This window comes from Erinaceus europaeus, chromosome 13 (genome assembly GCF_950295315.1).
Source record: "Erinaceus europaeus chromosome 13, mEriEur2.1, whole genome shotgun sequence".
NCBI lineage: Eukaryota > Metazoa > Chordata > Mammalia > Eulipotyphla > Erinaceidae > Erinaceus > Erinaceus europaeus.
The window spans coordinates 28762704-28784459 of NC_080174.1; the positions used below are offsets into that span (position 1 = coordinate 28762704).

At 39.8% G+C, this 21756-nt stretch overlaps 1 protein-coding gene across 4 annotated transcripts in view; it reads left to right on the top strand.

The window, feature by feature from the left end:
- Nucleotides 1-18533, top strand: part of NT5E (5'-nucleotidase ecto) — a 99633-nt gene extending 81100 nt beyond the window's left edge. For 2 of the 4 annotated variants that reach the window (XM_060205464.1, XM_007526135.3), the window contains one exon: nt 1243-3892. In XM_060205464.1, the coding sequence (XP_060061447.1) occupies nt 1243-1406 (164 nt within the window). In that variant the 3' untranslated portion in view covers nt 1407-3892. Of the gene's footprint in view, nt 1-1242; nt 3893-14885; nt 15022-17238 lie in introns of those variants that run through there. The other 2 variants (XM_060205462.1, XM_060205463.1) reach the window with 2 other exon arrangements.
- Nucleotides 18534-21756: the final 3223 nt, after the last annotated feature.

A 21756-nucleotide genomic window follows, 5' to 3' on the forward strand; every position in this document is an offset into this window, starting at 1 on the left:
GGGCCTTGGTGCCTCAGGCATGAAAGTCTTTTTGCATAGCCACTGTTATCTTTCCAGATATAGTGATATCTTAGAAATAAAATTATGTGGGAGTCGGGCAGTAGCACAGCAGGATAAGTGCAGGTGGCACAAAGCACAAGGACTGGCGTAAGGATCCCAGTTCAACCCCTGGCTCCGCACCTGCAGGGGAGTTGCTTTGCAAGCTGTGAAGCAGGTCTGCAGGTGTCTATCTTTCTCTTCCCCTCCTCTCTCCATTTCTCTCTGTCCTGTCCAACAACGATGACAACATCAATAACTACAACAATAAAACAAGGGCAACAAAAGAGAATAAATAAATAAATAAATTTTTAAAAAAGAAACAAAATTATGTAGCTATTATAGCTGAAACATTTTTTTAAATGAAGCAAGTCTCCATGTACTCATGATCAAATATGTGAAAATAATTTTTGACCAGGCAAGCAAAAGAAAGCCACTTTTATGTCTCAATTAATTGTTCTTCATCTAGTTGCCCAATCTGCTTATTCTAAGGTGACTTAAGGGACCGGGTGGTGGTGCACCTAGTTGAATGCACACATGCACAAAGACCCAGGGAGGGAAACTTCATAAACTATAAATCAGTCTGTAGGTGTCACTCTGTGTCTCTCCTTTTCCATCTGCCTCTCCCCTCTCAATTTCTGTCCTATATAAAAAAGAGAGAGAGAAAGTGAATTAAGACTAAGATGTCAGTGACTTCTTTCTTGAGTCATCTCAAAGCTGACATGATTCTATTCTCTCTACCGATCTAATATTGGACCATAGGCACATATCGCATCTGGAATGTGAAGTTATGAAATTCTGTACACTGACGATTACATTATTGTCTGCTGTGAGTTATCCCTGCTCATGAATTAATTAGGTCCCTTATATATAATTACAAAGAATCTCCAAAATACATTACTTGGGGACCAGTTGGTGGCACACCTAGTTGAGTGCATGTTACAATGTGCAAGGACCTGGGTTCGAACCCCCGGTTTCTACCTGCAGGGGGAAAGCTTTGCAAGTGGTAAAGCAGTGTTGCAGATGTCTCTTTGTCTCTCTCTCCCTGTCACCCCCTTCCCTCTCAATTTCTGGCTGTCTCTATCCAATAAATAAATTAAGATAATATTTTTTAAAAATACATTGCTTTCAGCCCTCACATACGCACACACACCTTAACTGGTAATTACTTTTTATAACTGAAAACAACATTGTGTACTTTTCTAGGTGACCAAGATATCAACGTTGTATCTGGCTATATCTTAAAAATGAAAGTGGTTTATCCAGCAGTTGAAGGTCGGATCAGGTTTTCTGTAGGAAGTCATTGCTGTGGAAGCTTTTCTCTAATACTTCTTTCATTGTTGGCGGTGATCATCATTCTCTACCAATAGTCAAACCCTCTCCTTGCCGTTGATATGGAGCTGCATGTTTCCTTAAGTGAGTTGAAATTAAGTCTGCCTTTTTGGAATTGGCTCTGTGACGGTGCAGCCCATTCTCACAGGCTCCTAGAAGCAGAGTTTACATGACTGTATGTGAAGACACTGACTCAGGACCAGCAACTTAGTGAGCAGGCTGGACAAGAAAGTGCAGCCCTCTGAGAAGGCCAGCCATCTCTAGTTCACATATGCAGATTTTAATAAAATTTTATTAACAATTTTAAACCCTAGAAAACACTTAATTTTTCCCTTTGTATCCCTTCTAATGCACAAGCAACTTATATTTACAAAGAACTTTATTGTTTACAAGGATATTTGAAGCACATTATCTCATTGATACCACTGTCTTTGGTGACAGGTGGTGTTTTTCCTATCTGACAGATGAATTTTTTTTTTTTACCTGAGCACCACTCAGTTCTGGCTATTGGTGGTGCCAAGATCAAACCTCAGCAGAACCTCTCACATGCAAGCCCTGTTCATTACCACTGTGTATCTCTCCAGCCCTGTCGATGAAACTTCAAGCTCAGAATGTGTCGACTTGCTCAAGATCATATTGTGAAAAGTACAGATCCACAATCGCCCAAGGTCTTCTCACCTCAACTTCAGCACCCTTAACAGCTATATCCAGTTGTTGTTCAGAGCACTTCATCATCTCCCCACCTCAGAACTGGTCCCAAGCGCATACACAGCCGGTCTCTCTGCTTCCTTTCTGGTCAGGTTATTTTTTCCCTGTTAAAGTGTTTAATAGAGTAAACACAGGGAGGCGTTCTCTTGAACCACCCACTTGCGTTTAGTAAATTAGGGAACAAATAGAGCAGCAGATACTGGGAAAGGCCCAAGGCTACAAAAGGCAGTCTAAGGATAGGACGGAAAGGGAAGGGGAAAACAGAATAGCCCAGACTGGTTTACGCTACCAGAAAAGAGCTGAAGAGCATTTCCATTTGTACATAGATAGATAGGTGCTAAGGAGCAGTAGCATAGTACCTGACACATGGTATTAGTTGTGTTAACTGTTTTCTGTCCTCCGGGTTATTGCTGGTGCTCCAGTGCCTGCACAGCTCCAATATTCCCAGAAGCCTTCCTTCCCTCCCTTTTTCTTCTTGAAACAAGGTGAGAGACAGAAAAGACAGAAAGGGAAGGACACAGATACCTGCAGTGCTACTCCCCCACTCTTAAAGCTTGAATCCTTGCAAGTGGGGGTAGGGGACTAACTTGAACCCTGGTCTTTACACACGATATTGTCTGCACAATACTTGGGTAAGCCTTCACCCGGCCCCTTAACTGTTGAAGAGATTCTACCAGCTCTGCCTCTGTGATCTTCTTAATGTGAAATTGACATGAGAAGAGAATCTCTTATGACAAGGTGTGATTCTAAACCTGCACCTGTCTCTCCCTAGTCAAGTGGCAGCACTGCACTTACTCTAGTTATAAACATACTCCAACCACTAGTTACAGAAATTCAAGAGAGAAGAGAGTTTTTTTTTTAAGTGGTATACATAAGATATTTGAGGGGAGCTCTGCCTCCAAATATGCACAATTATTCTAAGCTATTTTTAAGTTTTAATTTCCTAACTCCCTTGCAGTGGATCTCTCAAAGTGAAAGCTCAGGAACTACTCTGATTGATAAAATGATTTATTCCCAAAGAGTAAATAATTGCTTAAAGTGATAATGGGAGCATCTCAGGAGTCTGTTCAGTACAACATAAATCAATCTACAAGAAATGGAAGTCTCCACCTTAAAAACAGTTGAGCAAGGGAGTCTGGCAGTAGCACAGCCGGTTAAGCGCAGGTGGCACAAAGCAAAAGGACCGGCGTAAGGATCCCGGTTTGAGCCCCCGGCTCCCCACCTGCAGGGGAGTCGCTTCACAGGCAGTGAAGCAGGTCTGCAGGTGTCTATCTTTCTCTTCCCCTCCTCTCTCCATTTCTCTCTGTCCTATCCAGCAACAACAACATCCACAACAACAATAATAACTACAACAATAAAACAAGCAACAAAAGAGAATAAATAAATATTTAAAAAGACAGTTGAGCAAATAACAGCTAGAAGTTTTGGACAGGGAGTATGCATACTCCAGTGTTTACAAATACTTAGTCCTCTTGATGCAAAATATAATTTAAAATGTCATAATCTTTTTATAAAGGTTATTGCAGGTAAATAAGGTCCTTGGACTCTATGCATATTCAGAATAGTTATAAATAAATCTAAGATCCTAAGAGGAATATTGGAAAAGCAAAGTACTTTTGGAGTATATTCCTTATGGTGCGTTAATAAATCCTACTGAAGCACAACTTTTTAAAGAATATTTTTAATGGATTCTAAATATGTGTAAGAAAATTCTAAATGGTGTAAATCATTCTAAATGGATTCTAAATGGTGTAAGAAAAGACCTGGAACCACTTTGCAGTTGTAGATGCCAAACAATAAAATTGATGATATGCTCCTTGGTCTTTGTGTTTCTTTCTTTTCTTTGACAACTATCATTTAAGAAAATATGACTGGGGAAAATTATCACTGACCAACTTAATCACAAGCCGCTAACCACCACCTGGTAACCCCTTGCCCTCCTCCTCACCCCCAAAATAAGAAAAATGAATGTGATTTTGGGTCAGAGAGAAAAATATCAAAGGTGACAAGTAAAAAAAATTCTATTAATATTCTGACTTTCAGACCAGTAAATAGCTCAGTGTGTTTTCCCATGTGCATTACTTAGGTTTGATCCTAGCCTCTACCACACTGGTAGAAGCTTGAAGCAGTCTCTTTTTCATTCTCTGCCTGTCTCTATCTTTAAAATAATAATTTCAAAAAAAATAGTAACGTTCTTACTTTCTTTTTTTAAAGAGATATTTTTTATTTACTGATTGATGAGAAGGATAGGAGGAGAGAGAGATAAAGAACCAGATATCACTCTGGTACATGTGCTGCCGGAGCTTGAACTCAGGACCTCATGCTTGAGAGTCAAGCACTTTATCCACTGCGCCACCTCCCGGACCACTCTTACTTTCATGTACAGAATTTATGTAGATATCATTTTGAGGTGTGTAATAACTTCCTAAAGATAAAAAATGTTCAAGTTAGACAGTACTGATCATTTTTATTTATCTTTTTTTTAATTTATTTCTTCATTGGGGAATTAACGTTTTACATTGAACAGTAAATACAATAGTTTGTACATGCATAACATTCCCCAGTTTCCCATTTAACAATACAACCCCCACTATGTCATTTATCATCCTTCATGGACCTGTATTCTCCCCACCCACCCACCCCAAAGTCTTTTACTTGGGTACAATACGCCAATTCCATTTCAGGTTCTACTGTTTTCTTTTCTGATCTTGTTTTCAACTTCTGCCTGAGAGTGAGATGATCCCATATTCATCCTTCTGTTTCTGACTTATTTCACTCAACATGATTTTTTCAAGGTCCATCCAACATCGGCTGAAAATGGTGAAGTCACCATTTTTTACAGCTGAGTAGTATTCCATTGTGTATATATACCACAACTTGCTCAGCCACTCATCTGTTGTTGGACACCTGGGTTGCTTCCAGGTTTTGGCTATTACAAATTGTGCTGCCAAGAACATATGTGTACACAGATCTTTTTGGATGGATGGGTTGGGTTCCTTAGGATATATCCCCAGGAGGGGAATTGCAGGGTCATAGGGTAGGTCCATTTCTAGCCTTCTGAAAGTTCTCCAGACTGTTCTCCACAGAGGTTGGACCAATTTACATTCCCACGAGCAGTGCAGGAGGGTTCCTTTGACCCCACAGCCTCTCCAGCATTTGCTGCTGTTACCTTTTCTGATGTATGACATTCTCACAGGAGTGAAGTGATATCTCATTGTTGTCTTTATTTGCATTTCTCTCACAATCAGAGACTTGGAACATTTTTTCATGTGTTTCTCGGCCTTTTGGATCTCTTCTGTGGTGAATATTCTGTCCAAGGTCTCCCCCCATTTTTGGATGGGGTTATTTGTTGTCTTGTTGTTGAGTCTGGCAAGCTCTTTATATATGTTGGTTATTAAACTCTTATCTGATGTATGGCATGTAAGATCTCCCATTCTGTGAGGGGTCTCTTGGTTTGGGTAGTGGTTTCTTTTGCTGTGAAGAAGCTTTTTAATTTGATGTAGTCTCATAGGTTTATACTTACCTTAGTCTTCTTTGTAACTGGATTCATTTCATTGAAAATGTCTTTAAAATTTATGCGGAAAAGAGTTCTGCCAATATTTTCCTCTAAGTATTTGATAGTTTGTGGTCTAACATCCAAGTCCTTGATCCACTTGGAATTTACTTTTGTATTCGGTGAAATACAGTGATTCAGTTTCATTCTTCTGCATGTTTCAACCCATTTTTTTCCAACACCATATGTTGAAGAGACTCTGCTTTCCCCATGTAATAGTCTGGGCCCCTTTGTCAAAGATTAGATGTCCATAGGTGTGGGGCCTCATTTCTGGGCTCTCAATTCTATTCCACTGGTCACTGTGTCTATTCATGTTCCAGTACCAAGCAGTTTTGATGACAATGGCCCTATAATACAGTTTGAGATCTGGGAGTGTAATGCCTCCAGTTCTGTTGTTTCTTCTCAAGATTGTTTTGGCAATTCTAGGTCTTTTCTGGTTCCAGATAAACATTTGTAGCATTTATTCTATTCTCCTAAAAAATGTGCTTGGGATCTTGATGGGGATAACATTAAATTTGTAGACGGCTCTGGGTAGTATATTCATTTTGATGATGTTAATTCTTCCAACCCATGAACATGGAATATCTTTCCACTTCTTTGTGTCTTTTTCAATTTCTTTAAGTAGTGACTCATAATTTTCAGTATACAAGTCTTTCACTTCCTTGGTTAGATTTACTCCTAGATGTTTTATTGTTTTTGTTGCTATAGTAAAAGGAATTGATTTCTGGATTTCAATTTCTTCTAACTTAGTGTTTGCATAGAGGAATGCCACTGACTTTTGAATGTTAATTTTGTAGCCTGACACCTTACTGGAATGCCTGATGATTTCCAAAAGCTTCTTGCTGGATTTCTTAGGTTTTTCTGTGTATACTATCATGTCATCTGCAAATAGGGAGAGTTTGACTTCTTCTCTTCCAGTCTGTATGCCTTTTATTCCTTGCTCCTGCCTGATTGCTATGGCAAGAACTTCCAACACTATGTTGAATAGTAATGGTGATAGTGGGCAGCCCTGTCTAGTACCTGATCTGAGGGGAAATGCTTCCAGTTTTTCACCACTGAGTATGATGTTGGCTGTAGGTTTGCTATATACAGACTCCACTATCTTCAGGAATTTTCCATCTATTCCCATTTTTGTAGTGTTTTGATCATAAAGGGATGTTGTATTTTGTCAGAGGCTTTCTCTGCATCTATTGATATGACCATGTGGTTTTTGGTCTTGCTTTTGTTGATGTGGTGGATCACATTGATTGAGTTAAGTATATTAAGCCAACATTGCATGCCTGGGATAAACCCCACTTGGTCATGATGAACAATCTTTTTGATATACTGCTGTATCCAGTTGGCTAGAATTTTGTTCAATATTTTCGCATCTATGTTCATCAGAGATATTGGTCTGTAGTTTTCTTTTTTGGTTGTGTCCCTGTCTGCTTCTCGTATCAGAGTGATGTTGGCTTCATAGAAGCTGGCAGGGAGTATTCCAGTGTCTTCAATCTTCTGGAAGACTTTTAAAACTAGAGGTATTAGTTCTTCTTTGAAGGTTTTGTAGAATTCATTTGTAAAACCATCTGGTCCAGGACTTTTATTTTGGGGGAGATTTTTGGTAACTCTTTCAATTTCATTAGCTGTGATGGGCCTGTTCATGTTATCCACTTCCTCTTTACTTTGTTTTGGAAGTTGGTAGGTATCTAGGAAATCGTCCATTTCTTCCAGGTTCTCTAGCTTGGTGGCATATAGTTGTTCATAGAAGCCTCGCATGTTATGTTGAATTTCTGTGGTGTCTGTTGTGATATCTCCTCTTTCATTCAGTATCCGATTTATTTGGGTCTTCTCCCTTTTTTGTTTTGTGAGTCTGACTAAAGGTTTGTCGATTTTGTTTACTCTTTCGAAGAACCAACATTTACTTTCGTTGATCTTTTGTATGGTTTTCCTATTCACAATGTTATTTATTTCTGCCCTAACTTTAGTGATTTCTGACCTTCTTGTTGCTTTAGGGTTCCTTTGTTCTTCTTCTTCTAGGTCTTTAAGATGTGCAATCAGGCTGTTTATTTGTGTTTTTTCTTGTTTCCTGATGTGTGCTTGTATAGCTATGAACTTTCCTCTTAGGACTGCTTTAGCTGTGTCCCAAATATTTTGATAGCTTGTGTCTTCATTTTCATTGAACTCTCGAAACATTTTGATTTCTTCCTTGATTCCCTCTTTGACCCAGAAGTTGTTAAGAAGTGTACTGTTGAGCTTCCACATTTTGGGACTTTTACTAATCTTTTGTTGATTGTTAAGCGTTAGTTTAATTCCACTGTCGTCTGAGAAGATGCTTGGGATGATTTCAATGCTCTTGAATTTGCTGATGCTATCTTTGTGGCCTAACAAATGGTCTATCCTTGAGAATGACCCATGTGGATTTGAGTAAAATGTGTATTCCAGTTTCTTGGGATGAATGACTCTGAAAATGTCCAATAGTTCTAGTTTATCTATCTCTTCATTTAGCTCCTTTATGTCTTTATTGATTTTCTGCCTGGATGATCTGTCAAGTTGAGATAGTGGGGTTTTGAAGTCCCCTACTATGATTGTGTTACTGTTAATATATTGCTGTAGCTCTTTAAGTAGAAGTTTGATGTATTTAGATGGCTTCTCATTGGGTGCATAGATGTTAATAATTGTTAAGTCCTCTTGATTGACTGATCCTCTGAGCATTAAGTAGTGTCCATTCCTATCTTTTTTAATCTTATCTATTTTAAAGTCTATCATGTCAGATATGAGAATAGCTGTTCCTGCCCTTTTTTGTGGGCCATTGGCTTGTATGATAGTTTTCCATCCTTTCACTTTAAGTCTGTGTTTGTCTTGTTGAGTTAGGTGGGTTTCCTGTAGACAGTATATTGTTGGGTTGTGTTTTCTGATCCATCTTCTTACTGTGTGTCTTTTAATAGGTGAATTCAGGCCATTGACATTTATTGATATCAAAGATTGATGATATTTTAACGCCATTCTTGTATAGTTTTAGGGTGTTTTGATATATGTTCTATTTGTGGTGGTCTGATTGTTTATAGGAGACTTTTCAGAACTTCTTTCAGGGCAGGATTGGTGATAGTTGATTCCTTCAACTGTTGCTTGTCTAATAAGGTTTTGATGCCTCCATCAAGTCTGAATGAACAGTCTAGCAGGATATAGTATTCTTGGCTGAAAGCCTTTCTCATTGAGCACTCGATAGATATCTTGCCATTCTCTTCTGGCCTGTAGAGTTTGTATGGAGAAGTCTGCTGCTAATCTTATGGGTTTTCCTTTATAGGTGACTCTTTGTTTTTCTCTTGCAGCCTTCAAGATCCTTTCTTTATCCTTATTCTTTTCCATTCTAAGTATGATATGTCTTGGTGTCTTTAGGTCTGGGTTAATTCTGTTTGGGACCCTCTGGGCTTCTTGAATCTTTATGTCTTTGATGTTGTCTAGACTAGAGAAGTTTTCAGCTATTATGGCCTAGAAAATGCTTTCTTCTTCTCCTTCTCTTTCTTCCTCTGGTATGCCAATAATGCATGTATTGTTTCTTTTGAAGTCATTCCATAGGAGTCTGTTGTTGTTTTTAGCATCTCTTAATCTCTTTTTGAGATCTCTTACTTCTTTTTTAGTTGTCTCTAATTCATCCTCAATCTTGCTAATTCTGTCTTCAGTCTCATAGAATCTATTCTCTCTGCCCTCTGCTGTTTTCTGGAGTTCATCTATTTTGATGCCCTGCTCTGATACTGTTTTAGCTTGTTCAGCTAGTTGCATTCTTAGCTCAGTGATTTCAGCTTTCAGCTCTCTAATAACCTTGAGATAATTAGTGTTTTCTTCCAGAGTCTCATCTGTTGTTCCTGCATTTCTGATTACAATTTTTTCAAATTCTTTACTCACTCATGTTATTATTTCCTTAGCTAATGTTTGGATGTTGAACTCGTTATTTTTTGCTTCACCCTCTGGAGGACTTTTAGCTGGACTCTTGTCCTGGTTCGATTCTCCAATATTTTTTCTTGTTGTTTTAACCATTTTATATATTATGTTATGAGTTCCCTTTATCAGTACTTTTCAAATTATTGATCACTCTTGCCTGGATTGACTTATGTCTAAGTAAGTTAATTAAAGGGTTCACAGTGGTGGAAGTTAACAGTTGTTTCAGTTCCCTGAGTTGGAGCTCAGTGGTTTAAAAGCCTCTTCTTTTTTTTCTTCCCTCTAGGCTATGGGAGCCTGGGGGCTTTTAAACTATCAATAGGCTTCTTAGCTTAATCACTGACTCCTGATCAAGAGATAAAGCAGGGTGTGGCAGAGATAATCCAGTGGTTATGCAAAGAGACTTTCACAGCCCCTCAGCTATGCCACCAAGGTATAGGTCTTCTCCTGAGTTTCCTGGTTAGATCTCTGTCCCCTGGTGTCTCTCCCTGTCGCTGCTCCAGATTCTGAGGGTAGTAGCAATGGAGACTCAGAGTTGCACTTGGTGAGTCTCTGGGGAGTCCTCTCCTCCCGTAAGCTGTCCCCTTGTTGGTGGAGTAGACTGGAGGTGGTGTCTCAACTGATAAACTGCTGAACTGTTGGCAGTCTCTTAATCTCGCCTTAGGCTCCTCTCTCCTCTCTGTCACCAGCCACATGTGTTTGTACTCACCGGTGATTTACTGGGTTCCTGTGGTCATTCTAGTCCTGTCTTGTTTCGGTCCTGGGTGGTCTCCTTTGGTATTCCTAGTTGATCAGGGAGAGGAGAGGAGAGGAGAGGAGAGGAGAGGAGAGGAGAGGAGGGGAGGGGAGGGGAGGGGAGGGGAGGGGAGGGGAGGGGAGGGGAGGGGAGGGGAGGGGAGGGGAGGGGAGGGGAGGGGAGGGGAGGGGAGGGGAGAGGAGAGGAGAGAGGAGAGGAGAGGAGAGGAGAGGAGAGGAGAGGAGAGGAGAGGAGAGAAAGCAATCTGCTGCTTGTAGCTCTGCCTCCAGAAGTCGAATCCTCGAATTTTTATTTATCTGAATGGATAAAATTATGATTTTCCTTAAGCCTGCCAATGGCATAGACCAGCTATACATTTTGATCAGTCAGACACATTCAATCCATTTGGTGGTAGAACTGCCTTTAGCAGTTTGCAACAAAGTAAGCTGGGTTTTTCAGAAAGTTGAAGCTGGTGAACATTGTGAGAATGAGATGCTGTCTTGTCCCATAAATGTACAGCTAAGTTTGCCAAAACTGGGAAATATTTCAGGATGGATTTCCTCGTGCTACTCTAACAAAGTGCCATAAACTGAGTTGACTTAAATATATCATTTTTGGGTAAGGTCCTGGTCACACATGTGGCAAGGCTCAAGGCACTGCGAGGTGCTATGACAATGGAGGAAGCTTCTTTGCTGAGGTCTTGTCTCTCTCTGAATGAAAGTGTGCCAGAGAGGTTAATACTGCACATGTATAAGGCCCTGGTTCCACCATAAAATGTTTAAATGTATTGCCCCAGTTTTGTTGACAAGTCTGAGATCAAGTCAGGGTTGGTTCCTTCTGAGGACTGTGAAAGAGACAGATTCCAGCTTCTTTCCTAGCTTCTGATGGCAGCAGGTCTTCCTTGCCTAGTAGGTATTATTCACTCCATATTTTTATATTCTTTTACCTCTCCATGTCTGTTCAGATTTCCCCCTTTCCTGAAAGCATCAGTCATATTATGTTAGGCCCACTCAAATGACTTCATTTTAATCATCTAAAATACGGTCACATTCATTTAGTAATGTGGGGTTAGGACATAAATCCTACTGTAGTACCTCAACTTCTAGGGAATGCAATTCAGTCCCTAATAGTCTCCTGGGGTAATCTACATACTCAACAAGGGTGGACAGGGGGCAGCCAGCAGCTTGAGTCCTTTCTACTTTATATCTAGCTTGAGTCCTATCTACTTTATAAATGAAAAGCTCTAAGTGACATCACTCATATGCAAGTGAAACAGGATTCATTTTAAAAGTTGATTTGGTTCCACTACCAAACCAAAAGGAACCAGCTTTCCTCTACTGCAGTTAAAAGAAGCTTCAAACTTTTTTTTTTCTCTCCCCAAGCTTCAAACTTTTATGACAACTTGAGGAATCTCAAATCTCTAATGAGTAGTACCTGAGACCTTAAGAACCTGAATGATGGGAGTCGGGTGGTAGCTCAGTGGGTTAAGCGCAGGTGGTGTCAAGCACAAGGAATGGAGTAAGGATCCAGGTTCGAGCCCCTGGCTCCCCACCTGCAGGGGAGTCGCTTCACAGGCGGTGAAGCAGGTCTGTAGGTGTCTCTCTTTCTCTCCCCCTCTCTGTCTTCCCCTCCTCTTTCCATTTCTCTCTGTCCTATCCAGCAATGATGACATCATCAACAACAATAATAACTACAACAATAAAACAATAAGGACAACAGAAGGGAATAAATAAATATTTTTAAAAGTTTTAAAAAAAGAACCTGAATGATGCACTTCATGATAATGCAGTTATGAACATAGGGGTGCATACATCCCTTGGAATTAGTATTTTCATGTCCTCTAGATATATGTCTAAATGTGGTGCTGCTGGATCATATTTCCATTTTTATTTAAAGACTATCCATACTATTTTCCTTAGGGGCTACATCAATTTGCACTCTCAACAACAGTGTACTAGAGTTCCTGTTTCTAGTATACACATTTCAGGTGGGGGGGGGGGGACAGTGGCAAAGCTTTTTTTTTCACAAGTCTCTCAGAATTTGTGAGAAATTAAAGTTGGTTATAAGAGGGACAATAGAGAGAGAATAAAGCTTTGGTTGTGTGAACCTATTCACCTGAAATCTTAATATTTTGTAAGTCATTTTGAAATCACTAATAAGAAAAAAATACTTTGTGCTGGAGAAACAACATAATAGTTATGCAGAAGACCTTTATATCTAAATCTCTGATGTCCCAGGTTCAGTCCCCAGCACCACCTTCAGCCATAGCTAAATAGAGCTCTGGGGTTTCTCTCTCTCCTCTGTGTTTCTCTCTTTCTCTCTATCCCACTACCCCTTATCTCTCATTCATTAAAAATAATGAAAGTATTTTTAAAATATTTTAATATTTATTTTATTTATTTATTCCCTTTTGTTGCCCTTGTTGTTTTATTGTTGTAGTTATTATTGTTGTTGTTGTTGTTGGATAGGACAGAGAGAAATGGAGAGAGGAGGGGAAGACAGAGAAGGGGAGAGAAAGATAGACATCTGAAGACCTGCTTCACCACTTGTGAAGTGACCCCCCTGCAGGTGGGGAGCCGGGGGCTCGAACCGGGATCCTCATGCAGGTTCTTAAAATATTTATGATTTCACTAGTATGAAAATTTTTGTTTTGTCACGACAAATGCCATGACAGCTACATGATTCCAGCTGTACTTAATGTCTATCACAATCATTTTGGAGTGTGGTTTGTTTGTTTACACAGAGGCCGAGAAAGTGAAAGGAACCACAGCACCTAAGCTTTACTATTCAAGTGAACTATTCCATGTTCTTTGTACTTAATGTAGAGTTCACTTGTAGTCACAAAAAATGCAACAAACTTATATACCAAAGATAAGTCCTTATTAACATTAATGTGATCACCCTAAGACAAAAAAATAAAGTCTTGTAAAATAGCATTTCCTCAATAAAAATAACAGAAAAATTACTGTGGTCATCTGGGGAGATAGTAGGCAGTGTGCCAGACTTTCATGTCTCAGGTTCCAGAGGTCACATAGATGACATAGATACATATACATATACATATACATATACATATACATATACATATACATATACATATACATATACATATACATATATATTCTAAAACAAGTACTGGCATCATCTTTTCCCGAGGCTGCTTCTACTTAAGCTCAATCTCTCTCCACCACTCTTTCTTATCTTGGTTCCTACTTTATCTGACATACAGTCTTTCAACCAAACCTAACATAATGTTATTACTCATACATACTTACATTAGTCCCAAAAGGCCACAGTACCTCTATGAGGGAGATAATACCTGGTCCACAAGTGTATCCTCAAGGAATGAACATAATAAACCTATAAATGTTGTATACACAGACTGCACCGTGGAGACATGCAAAATTGTATACTGGATATATCAGAAACCTTTAGACCAGTGTCTGTCAGAAACAAAGATTTAGTCTTAAATATTTATGCTACAAATGTGTGAACAAGTTGACTGATGTATTCAATTTATCTTATTTTTGCTCAAAAGGAAAAATAGTTAATGAATTGTTATCTCTATTTGCATCCTCTCCCTATCTCAATCCAAATGAAATAATAGTGAAGGAGTGAAATAATCATGCATGCATGAGAAATAATGCAAACAAAAAGATTATTTGTATCCATTTTATGTATACTGAAAACAAAAGACCTTTCTCATCTAATCTATAAAAAGTACATTTTGTGTCCAATAAGAGTCCTTGCCACTACTTTAATGATGACTCTATCAGGCCACCTCATCAACTGGGGCCTAGTCAGGGAGTCCTGGGATTCCCACACAAACGTGATGACCTAGACCTCAAATAGATCCCTCTTTCCATTATCACTGGTCATCTCCCTCAGAACCAACATAATACATAGGCTGAGTCTTTGATATGTGGACTCTCTCAAAAGCCTAGACCAGGGAGAACAAAAGTAACCAGTGGCACCGCTATATACAAGATGCTGGGTATTATACCCTGAACCCTAACAAAGGGACTTTTCAAAGTTAACCCAATTACCAAATAATGTGATGATAACAATAACTATCCATTGTCTTCTTGAACCCTAAGACAGCAGGAACCTCACATTTCCATTTCCACTATAGAGCCTATATTTCCCCCAGTCCTGGAACCTTAGGGTGGGGCCCACTTTCCTGAATGCTTCTCTCAATTCATATCAAATAATATTGCATCTGCCGATCGCAACCTAATCAACGCAACGAGTGCCACCCCAGCATGCTTCACTTCAGACTGTGTCCAGAGACTTCAGGTGTGGAATGACAACCCTTCAGCTTCATCACTCGGGTGAGACCTTTCCTTCCATAGTATTCTCTAATTCCATCCCAGATGTTCCACTCCCCAGTAAAGTCCCCAAGCCTAGATATAGACCAGGTTCCCTGAGATAGAGCATATGTTCATAGGTGCCCATAAACCAGGGAAAAATATATACCTGAAAGCAGAAGTACACAAAAGTCTGCAGAGAATACCCCCCCCCCCAACACTTCATCTGCACTATTCCAGCCTTTAGGTCCATAATTGTTGAACAATTTGTTTGGCTTTGTATGTTAACTCTTTTCAGCCACCAGGTTCCGGATGCCAGCATGATGCCGACCAGACTTCCCTGGACTGACAACCCCACCAATGTGTCCTGGAGCTCCCCAGAGCCCCACCCTAAGGAAAGAGAGAAGCAGACTGGGAGTATGGATCTACCATTCAATGCCCATGTTCAGCGGGGAAGCAATTACAGAAGCCAGGCCTGCCACCTTTTGCAACCCACAACTACCCTGGGTCCATACTCCCAGAGGGATAGAGAATGGGAAAGCTATCAGGGGAGGGGATGGGATATGGAGATCAGGTGGTGGGAATTGTGTGGAGTTGTACCCCTCCTATCCTACGGTTTTGTTAATGTCTCCCTTCTTAAATAAATAAATTTAAAAATTTTTTTTAAATACTGCCCCTTTTTTGGCCCAGACTGTAATCACCATGTAAGTCAATCTCTTTCTTCTCTCCCTTTCTCTTCTTTCTCTCTCTCTCTTTCTCTCATATGCCCTAACATGTATATGTTTTTCTAATAAGTTTTAATTTACTTTTTTAAATACTTTATGAAAACTTCCACTTAGCAGCTACCCAAACTATGATAACAATGTAACTCTGATCTATGACAAAGATGTATTAAAAGCAGCAATGTGGAGTAGGGCACCAAAGAAAAAAACCCTAGGTGGAGGGTGAGGGTGAATGTTCAGCTTCATAGAGCAGGGTGGGGGGAAAGGGAAGAAACAGTCTTTTGGGGGTGGGAATGGTGTTTATGTACACTCCTATCAATTTGCAGTCATATAAATCACTATTTAATTAATATGAGAAGGGAAAATTGATTGAATATCTCAAACTTTTTAAAGCACAGACTGAGTCTTTTCAATACATAAGTTGAGTCTTTGATATGTTGACTCTCTTAAAAGCTTAGTCCAGGGAGAACAAAAGCAACTGGTGGCATAGCTATATGCAAACAATGTCAAAGGACATGAAACATGGTAAGGGTGTGTATGATACAGCAAATCCTAACAAAGGAATTCTTCAAAGTTAACCCAATTGCCAAACAATGTGATTATTGCAATAACTATCTATTGTCTTCTTAAACCCTAAGATAAGAGGAATCTCCCACTTCGTCTATAGAGCCTATGTTTCTCCTAATCCTGGAACCTCTGGGGTGGGGCTCACTTCCCTGCATGCTTCTCTCAAGTCAGGCCAAATGATATTACATCCGCTGATTCCAACCTAGGCAATGCAACAAGTACCATCTCAGCATGCTTCACCTCAGACTGTGTACAGAGACATCAGACATAGATTGCCACGCCTTCACCCTCATCATTCGGGTGAGACCTTTCCTTTCATAGTAGTCTCTAATTCCATTCCAAGAGGTTCACTTCCTAACAAAGTCCCAAAACTTAGATATAGGCCAGGTCCTGTAAGATAGAGCATATGTTCACATGTATCTATAAATTAGGGCAAAATATATACCTTCAATAAAATATACACAATAGTCTTTAGTGAGTCAGTATCAAATTCATAATGAAACAGTGTCCACTTAGACTTAGATACCCTCCTCACCTACTTTCTATTACAGTTCTCTCACTCACTCTAAAGCTTATCTTACCAAAGCAAGGACTGCAAAAGCTGAATAAGGGCAAGAGACTGGCATACTTTAACGATGATTCTTTAGTCACTATCAAGCCAGCAATCAGCTGGGGGCCTAATTGGGGAGTCCTGAGATTCCCAAACAGACTTGATGGGCCTAGATCTCAAAGAAATCCCTCTCTCCATTGTTTCCGGTGATCTCTATCAGGAACAACAAAATAGACCCCTTTGTGGGCCCCCATAGGAGCTTGCCCTCAACCTGGATCAACAGTGGTAGAGAATGTTCCATCCTCTGAAGGGAGGGTGGACAACATACTTTATGATACACCTGAGGAAGATGGGTCCTCACACTGGGGCATCTTGGAATGTTTCTACTCATGACCACAGAATGTGAGCTCAGATCTAGAGGGCTATAGAGGTCACACAGGCTCCTAACCTGAATATGGGCCCCAGATCATATCAAATTGATGGGATTTACAGTAGTATTTATACCCCTTTCCCATATTAGGGTGCCACTCTCTTCCCTGATCCAGCTTTCTTGTCCTTTTCCCAGCCATGACATCATCTCTCCAGACAATAATTAGAATTCACCTGCATATCAGATTTCAGGCTCAGGCAAAAAACAAACAAACAAACAAAACACTAGTATAGCTACAGGCCCTTTGAAATATAACTAAAATATACCTTCTAGCTATCTACAAAATGGAGGAACCCCCCCAACTTCACCTGCACTATTCCAGTCTTCAGGTCCATAATTGTCTAACAGTTTGCTTGGCTTTGTATATTAACTCTCTTTTCAGCCACCAGGTTCCAGATGCTAGCAGGATGCGACCAGACTTCCCTGGACAGACAACCCCACCAATGTGCCTTGGAGCTCCACTTCCCCAGAGCCCTTCCCCACCAGGGAAAGAGAGAGACAGGATGGGAGTATGGATCGACCTGTCAACGGCCATGTTCACCTTCAACCTTCTGCATACCACAATTATCTTGGGTCCATACTCCCAGAGGGTTAAAGAATGGGAAAGCTATCAGGGGAGGGGTTGGTATACAGAGGTCTGGTGGTGGGAATTGTGTGGAGCTGTACCCCTCTTATCCTATAGTTTTGTCAATTTTTCCTTTTTATAAATAACAAATTGTAAAAAAAAAAAAAAAAAAAAAAAAGCAGCAATGGACATTATCAGGTCATTATTTATAGCATTCTTGGTTGTAAACAAACAACAACAAAAACCCTTATATGCATTGACCTAAAATCAAGAAATTTGGAAAACCAGGTCTAGAAAACAGAAAACAGGGAGTCGGGCTGTAGCGCAGCGGGTTAAGCGCAGGTGGCGCAAAGCACAAGGACCGGCATAAGGATCCCGGTTCAAACCCCGGCTCCCCACCTGCAGGGGAGTCGCTTCACAGGCGGTGAAGCAGGTCTGCAGGTGTCTATCTTTCTCTCCTCCTCTCTGTCTTCCCCTCCTCTCTCCATTTCTCTCTGTCCTATCCAACAACAACAACAACAACAATAATAACTACAACAATAAAACGACAAGGGCAACAAAAGGGAATAAATAAATAAAATAAATATTTAAAAAAAAACAGAAAACAAGCAAAAAAAAAAAGCAACACATGATTAAAGTCTTGCAACAAGAACAGACTTTGTACCCAATGTTGAGTGTTTCTGGGTTCATCCCCCCTCTGGTTAGCTACACCCACAGAGGCCTTGCCTCTGGTCATCCAATGTGCTAAGCTTGAAAGTAGCCTAAATTATCCATAATAAGGGCAGATGACCTCACCAATGTGTCACAGACTCACCTCTTCAGAGTGCTGTCCAACTAAGGAAAGGTAGAAACAGGCTGAGGGTATGGATCGACCTGCCAATGTCCATGCCCAGCAAAGAAGCAATTACAGAAGCCAAACCTTCCTTCTTCACCACCCCATAAAGAATTGTGGTCCATATTCCCAGAAGGATAAAGAACAGGGAAGCTTCCGACAGACAAGAAGGGATATAGAACTCTGGTGAAGGGAACTGTATGAAATTGTACCCCTGTTATCTTGAAATCTTGTTGATTATTGTTGAATCACTAATAAAAAGATTTTTTTAAATGCTGAATGAGGATAGTGGTAGTAAATACCGTTTTGCTCAGTTACCTTGGAATTCTTTTCAAATAATAGTATTCCAACTCTGAACCATCAATCAAGAAACAACCCTTATGAATACTCAGAAAATATTCAAGAAAAAAAATGATAGGTTAAAAACAAAAACATTGTTTTATAAGTCTATCTTGAAAGCTATACTGAGTTTTTATTTAAATTTTTATATGTATTTATTTATTCCCTTTTGTTGTCCTTGTTGTTTTATTGTTGTAGTTATTACTATTATTGTTGTCGTTGTTGGATAGGACAGAGAGAAATGAAAAGAAATGAGGGAAAACAGAGAGGGGGAGAGAAAGATAGACACTCGAAGACCTGCTTCACCGCCTGAGAAGCGACTCCCCTGCAGATGGGGAGCCAGGGCTCGAACCAGGATCCTTACTCCAGTCCTTGCACTTTGCGCCACCTGTGCTTAACCCGCTGCACTACAACCCAACTCCCCTGAGTTTTTAATTATCCCTCCAACTATGTACACTCAGTATGCAATATTCAGATTTTAGTGAAGACAAAAAATGCCATAAAAGTAAACATATTTCTTTATGAAACAGAGGGGAACCAAAGCACCACTTCACTGTTTATGATGTTCTATTTGTCTTAAGAGAGATAGGATGGACCTACCAGATAGATAGGATGGACCTACTAGTCTATAGAGCTCTTCATCCCAAGAAAGTAGAATATACATCCTACTGGAGAGGCCTTTCTTCATTAGTGATTTAATAATGGTTCACAAGATTATAAGATTCCCTGTAAAACACCACTACCACTATCAAAGTCCTATCCATCGCCCCACTCCAGCCCCTTTGATAACCACCACAGTTCTCACAGACTTCAGAGACAATGGTCATTTTTTTTTTACAAGTTCATATATTTCAATGATCTGTATTTCCATATCTAACTATCCATTAGTTGCCTTCCACTTCCTTCAATAAACATCCAGCTCCAGCCATTTTTAAAAATATTTTATTTATTCTCTTTTGTTGCCCTTGTTGTTGTATTGTTGTAGTTACTACTGTCCTCGTTGTTGGACAGAGAGAAGTACAAACAAGAGGGGAAGACAGAGGGGGAGAGAAAGACACCTGCAGACCTGCTTCACCACTTGTGAAGCTACTCCCTTGCAGGTAGGGAGCCAGGGCCTTAAACTGGACAGCCTAGCACTTTGGGCCACTGTGAGCTTAACGTGCTGCGCTACCGCCTGACTCCCTAGCACAATTCATTTTGTCCTGAAGGATACAATATCATCTTTTTATTGATGCTTTTAGTAGCATAAATATTTAAGACTAAATCTTTGTTTCTGACAGACACTGATCTAAAGGTTTCTGATATATCCAGTATACAATTTTGCATGTCTCCACGGCGCAGTCTGTGTATACAACATTTATAGGTTTATTATGTTCAGCTCTTGTTATGAACAGTGCTCTGGTAAAAAAAAAAATACAGATGGAAATGTCATATTATCCAGCAATTCCACTACTAGGCATAGACCCAAAAGATATAACAACACTGATTCAAAGGGACATACTTAACCCCATGATCATAGTGGTCATATTCACAGTATCAAAAACCTAGAAACAAACAAAATGCCCTTTGACAGATGACTGGATAAAAATGTTATGGGACATATACCCAATAAAGTGTTATTCAGCAATAAAAAATGATATTGTATCCATTGAGCTAAAGTGGATAGAATTGGAGATTATATTTAGTTAAGCAAGTAAGGTGACGAACGACTCCAGAATGGTTGTACTCATACGTGGAATAGAGAGAACTGAGACTACAAATGTGAATAAAAAGTTAACCTATATTTAAGAATAGAAGAGCTGTAATTGTTATCTATGGGCGAGGCAATGGGGACACCAACCTTTGGTGATGATAGTGGTGAAAAAGAAGTAAACAGGCCAGAGGGTTGCTTACTGAACTCACATGTTACAATGTGCAAGGACCTGGGTTTGAGTCCCTAGCACTCACCTGCAGAAGGACTGTGGTGAAGCAGGGTTGCAGGTGTCTCTTTATCTCTCTTGATCTCTATCTCCCCCTTTCCTCTCAATTTCTGGCTGTCTCTATCCAATAAATAAATACAATAAAATAACAATTAAAATAAGTACATACATTTAAAAAAATATATCACAAGTAAAGTTCCATAATATAATCTTTTTGATTGATTTAACATAAAAACACTATAGTCCAGACTCTCATGCCTGAGGCTCCAACGTTCCAGGTTCAATTCCCTGAACCACCATAAGCCAGAGCTGAGCAGTGCTCTAGTTAAAAAAAAAAAAAAAAAAAAAACAGTATAGTCACCACTAATTTAAGACAACTGTGCTAGATTAAGTTCTTTCCTACTAGTTTATTAAAAGATTCGATTTTACTCTGCAACAGATCTTATGTGTTTTTTTCTATACTTTTTAAAGATTTTATTTATTTTAATTAATGAAAAAGATAGGAAGAGAGAAAGAGCAAGACATCACTCTGGTACATGTGCTGCCTGGGATTGAACTCCAGACCTCATACTTGAAACTCTAGTTCCTTAACCATTGGCGCCACCTCCCGGACCACATAAATTTTCTTTAAAAAAAAAAAAAAAACTTATTTATTCATGAAGATAAAAGGAGAGAGAGTGAGAAAGAACCAGACATCACAGTGGTACATGTACTGCCAGGGATTGAACTCTGTAGGGCTCTTCTTTTTTTAAAAAAATATTTATTTATTTATTCCCTTTTGTTGCCCTTATTTTATTGTTGTAGTTCTTCTTGTTGTTACGGATGTCATTGTTGGATAGGACAGAGAGAAATGGAGAGAGGAGGGGAAGACAGAGAAGGGGAGAGAAAGATAGACACCTGTAGATCTGCTTCATCACCTGTGAAGGAATTCCCCTAGAGGTGGGGAGCCAGGGGCTTGAACTGGGATCCTTCCACAGTCCTTGGGCTTTGTGCTTTTAAACCACTGCACCACTGCCTGACTCGCAGGGATTGAGCTCTAGACCTCATGCTTGAGAATCCAATGCATATCCACTGCGCCACTGCCTGGACCACGAACTTATGTGTTTTTCATAAGCTTTTTCACTCATTAGATCATCTAGTTATTTTTATTAATTAATTAATATTTTAATTAATTAATTTTTACCAGAGCAATGCTCAGCTCTGGCTTATGACAGTGTGGGGGAACCTAGGAGCCTCAGGCATGAG